Source organism: Bison bison, unplaced genomic scaffold (genome assembly GCF_000754665.1).
Source record: "Bison bison bison isolate TAMUID 2011002044 unplaced genomic scaffold, Bison_UMD1.0 scf7180017864482, whole genome shotgun sequence".
Taxonomy (NCBI): Eukaryota; Metazoa; Chordata; class Mammalia; order Artiodactyla; family Bovidae; genus Bison; species Bison bison.
In genome coordinates, this window is record NW_011495042.1 from 1,081,841 (window position 1) to 1,087,188 (window position 5,348).

Sequence of the window (5,348 nt, forward strand, 5' to 3'; positions counted from 1 at the left end):
CTTCTTGGCTGTATCGGAGGCTCCCGGGGGTCAGGGCCTGTTTCTCAGAGGTTCTCCTTGCCACCCTGTCCTCACCCCAGCGTGCGGCCAAGTGTTCCTGAAAATCTTGGGAGGACACGACAGCGAGGAAGGGAAGTGGCCCTGGCAGGTGAGCCTGAGGGTCCGTAACAGACATGTGTGCGGAGCTTCCCTCGTCACAGAGAGGTGGGTGCTGACTGCAGGCCACTGTATTTTAAGGTGAGTAATGACAGTGGAGATGCCAGAGTCCTGCCCTCCTCAGACACCCTTTAGTTTCTATTGCCCTGCAAGTTGATAGAAAACCCAAACCAAACCAAACCAAAGCCCGCACAATCAAAATGGGAGAGATTCTGCATTTTGGTAGTCTTGTTACCAGGAATGCTAATTTGATGATCAAATCCAGTTGTAGCAAATCCATTTTGAAAGTCATTAGGAGGGGATTTTGGGGATAGGGGCATGGAGAGAGTGGTGAGGGAGGTTGGGGCCAGATTGGGAAACAGCTGATGTGTGTGGAAAGGCACAAAGGATGCTTCCCAGGGTCTCTATGAGGGACATGTCCTCTTCCCACAGCCGTTACCAGTACAGTGTCATGATGGGAGATCGGAAACTCCAGGGTACATTATCAGGGTTGGTGGTCCCTGTCAGCCGCGTCGTCGTTCACCCTCAGTTCTCAACAAGTGGAACCGTTAAAAATGACCTTGCTCTTCTCCGGCTCCGCTACCCTGTAAATTTCACTGGCGTTATCCAGCCTATATGCATCCCTGAGAAGACTTTCCGCGTGCAAGCTGGGACCAGGTGCTGGGTGACCGGATGGGGAAGGAAGCAAGAATTTGGTGAGACGGTGAGGAGGTAGTAACCTTGGGTAGAGGGGGGCAGCCTTATCCCTGGAGTAAGCAATAGCACTAAAGTGGTGGGGTGGGAGAGGCTACCACCTGGCGGGTGGGTAAGGGAGCAGCCAGGTTAATGGTTCCCAAATGGCTGGAGCCCAGAAATTGATTGAAATCTTTTGTTGCAACACAAATATTTGATGCCAGCCATTTATGAAAGGCACCAGTCCTGGGAACCAGAGCTGTCCTCTGAAGAAAAAATACATGGGCAAAGTCTCCTGCAGATTTGTGGGGAAGTGTGCCTGACTGGTTTGGGGGTATTTTTAGGTTCCTTGGGGACAGAACCGGATGCTCTGGAGTTCTCTCCAGGGTTAACTCTTCAGGATGTGATGAGTTGTCTGCCAGTCAGAGCTGTCTGTTGCTGGAAGTACTTGCCTTGGTGTGTAGGGAACTTTCTGTCCTTGGGCGTCTTGGCAGAGCCAGAAGACCCCTGTTGCTGAGGCTATAGGGCCTCTTATCTCTGGAAAGAGCCTGGATTGTTGCTTTCGGGTGCTCCTTGTCTGAGCATCTGTGATTCTGCTTTAAAGTAAAGGCATTTTGCCAATGTATGCGATGCCTTTCATGATTACTATTGATACGCAGAGTGGCAGATGCTTGGTTATCATTTCTCACAATGGTCAGGCTTGCCTCTTCCTGTCCTGATCTGTTCTTCCTTATTTTGTTGTGGATTTGGTTCCTACCTTCTCTTCTCCCCTTGCCAGCTTGGGGCTTCAGTTTCTTCCATTGTCAGATGGGGACAATGACCTCTATAATGCCTTCTTCGGGGGGGAGGTGGGATTTAAGGTGTTTGGGGGCTTATCACTCACCTGTGCAGATCTACCACCTGCCGAGTTTCTTCTTTGTTTGTAGAAGGCCCACTTGTGTCTGAAGTTCTCCAGGAGATCGACCAATATATCATGTACTATGAAAAATGTAATGGGCTGCTCCAGATGGCCCTACGAACAGATAAGGATTTAGTACAAGAAGGAGTGATCTGCGGCTATAATAGTATAGGAAAAGATTCTTGTCAGGTAAGTTCATGGGTCCCTTGCCACGTCTGTATCCTTCTTCCCCAGTGACAGGGCCTGGGTTATTTCCCACCTTATCTTTCAGTCTTTACTTAAGGAGATTCAGGGGAGAACCCCTCATGATACCCATGAGCCGGCCTGGCCTGTTTCTCCAATAGGGAGGAGCCCTACATCCTGGGGGTGCTGCCAGGATGCAGTGAAGTTGGGGGTGATGATGATAATCATGTAGTTCCTGTAATTGAGTTCTTTCTATGGGCACTTCTGTGCCAGTTTCAGCATTCACCCACATTAGCTCAGTCTCCCAGCTCACAACCCAGCCACCTAGACATTATACATCTTATTATACAGATGTGGGCCCTCCAGAGACAGAAGTTCCAGGGCCTCTGGGAGTGCCTGTAGGAGCCCTGGGCCCACAGCATCCCCTCTGCCCTGAGCAGCTTCCTGAGCGGGGGACAGGTCTCAGAGGATGAGTGTTTGGATCCTGGAAAGAGGAGAACATCACTGTGGGAGAGGGAGCAGTGAGTTCGAGGCTCAAGGTCTGAAGCACCGGTCTTGTTTAGGGAATGGGTTTCCAGTCTGGAGCAATGAGGAGGCCAGTATGGCCAGAGTAGGGGCTGGAGTCAGAATGTGTGGCCTGCAGTGCTGTGCTGCGCTTCTTGGTCCTGTCCAGGCAGGCCTGTAGGCCGGGAGTTTGTTTTCTCCATGTGGGCAATGGTGCTGAGCCCCAGGCAGGACCTGGGCTCATGGAGGGGTGGAGGGGATCTGAAGCACATTGTCATCAGTTCTTGGTAACCAATTGCATGTGAGGATGGGAGTGAGGGAGAGCTTGAAGAGGACTCTGAGTTTCGGACTGAGCTGGTTGGTGGGGGGCACCAGAGCAGTTTTGGAAAAGGATGTGCAGTGTTTGCATGAGCTGGGATGAGTATGTGGGATGTCTTGAGAGTGTAGCTTAATATATGGAGTCAGCTGGCTGTATGGTCAGGAGCTCTACAGAAACTTAGGCTAGGTGTACGGATTAAGGGGCTCAGTGCAGAGGTCGTATTTGAAGTGTTTAACAACCACTGTAGTATAGGAGGGCTTCCCTGGTGGCTCAGTGGTAGAGAATCTGTGTGCAGTGCAGCAGCCGCAGGAGACCTGGGTTCAATCCCTGGGTTGGGAAGATCCCTTGGAGGAGAGCATGGCAACCCACCCCAGTATTCTTGCCTGGAGAGTCTCATGGACAGAGGAGCCTGGCGGGCTCGAAGAGCTGGACATGACTAAAGCAACTTAGCACACATGCATGTAGTGTAGGAAATGACCAGTCATAATGTCTTCAGAGGATACTAAAATTTTCCAGTTGACTTTTCAGTCCTCAGTTCTTACCATCACGGAAATCTGGGCCTGGGAGATGTCTGGGGAAGGCTCACAGATGCCCGTCTCTCAGTGTCTTGCTGTGCAGTCAGCCTGCCCTGATGTGGGTGCTCTTCCATTCCTGATGTTTGATTTCTTTCTCTTTTTCAGGGAGATTCTGGGGGCCCTCTGGTCTGTCAGTACAGTACCACATGGGTCCAGGTAGGGATTGTGAGCTGGGGCGTTGGCTGTGGTCGTAACAATACGCCTGGAGTTTACACAGAAACTGCTCTCTACGCTAAGTGGCTAGTTGCAGTGGTGAACAAGGCTGCCTCTTTGCATCCAGTGGTGCTCCTCCTGTTGCTGTGTGTGGTGTTGCCCCTGGGCCTCCTGGTGACCCTGTGATCACCCTGGTCCACACTCCCCGCTGTTTCTGAGTCTCACACCTAGCCCTGCCTCTGACCTCCCACTCCTACTTTAGTGCCAATTCCTGAATTCCATTTGGTATCCACTGATCTTGTGGAGATTCACATGACAGAGAGCTGGCAGCAAGAAGCCCTGGAAGTTTCCCTGCCTCATCCATGTCTACCCCTTGGCCGTGCTCTGCTTGCCAGGAAGGAGTGGGTGAAAACATCCCAGCTGGATGGACAGCGATCTGCCAGGTGGACATGATGCTTCATCCACATCATGGGGAACATCTGGCAAAGAAGAGACATCGTCACTGGTGAAGCAGTGTTAGATCTGACACTTTTATCAAACCGGTCTGTGTGGTGATTGTTGGGAGAGAGTGAGGAGGCCCTACCATGTTTTCATGTGACTCAGTTATCTAGGTTTGGAAAAGGTCCCCTGCTCCCCAGCGTAGATCCACCTGTGAGTATCTGCCTCTGCCACACAAGCCCTCTGGGGGCAACCCAGTCTTGGAACCCCCTTCCCAGGGCTCCAGTGGCCACATCCAGGCTCACCCCAAGTTGTGTTGAAGTATTACAGAGTGTGGAGACTTCTGATGTCAACCCAATAAATGTTTGGAGAATCATTTGTGTGTTCTGCAGCTCTACTGGTCTGGGGTCACTGAAGAGAACTTATCTCACATTTAGCTTAGGAAAGTATTCATGGTCTTTTAAAGCCCTGGAGTGAAGTGATTTGATGTGATGTGAGTGGACAGATGGCTTTAGAAGTTGGGTCCTGCTTCTGTGTCCCTCATAGCCATTAGCATCTCTGCAGGGACCTTTGCAGGTGAGTTTGCTAGCCACTGCATCTGGGAAGGAGGGAGTGAGAGAGAAGCCTGGAAGCCGGAGAGGGGTCAGGGCGTTATACCTAAACATCACCCCACTTTTCTGTGTGATTCTGTTGCTCCCCTTCTAGGTTTATGGAGCCTGGAGCACCGGACTGCCTTGGCCAGGCTATGGAGAACAGCACTGAGACTCAGGGAGGGGACAGTTTGGGTCGCTTACTGGGGTTCAGACAGTAAAGAATCTGGCCGCAATGCAGGAGACCTGGGTTTGATCCCTGGTTCAGGAAGATCCCCTGGAGAAGGAAATGGCCACCCACTCCAGTGTTCTTGCCTGGGGAATTCCTTGGGCAGTGGAGCCTGGTGGGCTGCACTCCATGGGTCGCAAAGCACTGGACATGACTGAGCGGCCAACACCACACACAGTGTGTCTCTACTGGCCTGTTTCCCTCACTACCGTGTGGTCCCAGATTACCTCTCTGTCATTGTGCAGAGCACTTCACTGTTTCTTGATTTCTTTCATGAAAGTTTGAGTTTGCCTTCTTTTAGGAGAGGATCGTGCATTTTGCATATGGGGAGAAGGTGCATATGAATAGTTAGGTGAATAAAAAAGTCAACTTGATGGTCTTATGGCTTCTTTCAGACCCTTCCTTCTGGGCATATATGGTGTCAGGATAAAGAATACATTTCCAACCTTCCCACCTGTCTTAAGTTTGGTAATAAGTTCTGGTCAATAAAATGTAAGTAGTGATGTTGAGTATGAATTTTGGAAGGTATTAAAGATACCTTTCAAAGAAAGGAGAACAAGCCCTTTGTCACTTTCTTCTTTGCTGGCTAGAGTATATTCATGGTGACTGGAGCTTGAGCAGCAATCTTGGA

The 5,348-nt window shown here is 50.7% G+C and overlaps 1 protein-coding gene across 1 annotated transcript in view; it reads left to right on the forward strand.

The window, feature by feature from the left end:
* The window catches only part of LOC105004690 (serine protease 42-like), a 4,921-nt gene extending 665 nt beyond the window's left edge, over window positions 1-4,256 (forward strand). Inside the window, exons 2-5 of the mRNA XM_010862377.1 lie at window positions 81-237; window positions 589-851; window positions 1,758-1,915; window positions 3,413-4,256. Coding sequence (XP_010860679.1) covers window positions 81-237; window positions 589-851; window positions 1,758-1,915; window positions 3,413-3,646 — 812 coding nt within the window. The 3' untranslated portion in view covers window positions 3,647-4,256. The remainder of the gene's footprint in view (window positions 1-80; window positions 238-588; window positions 852-1,757; window positions 1,916-3,412) is intronic.
* The last annotated feature ends 1,092 nt before the right edge of the window (window positions 4,257-5,348 follow it).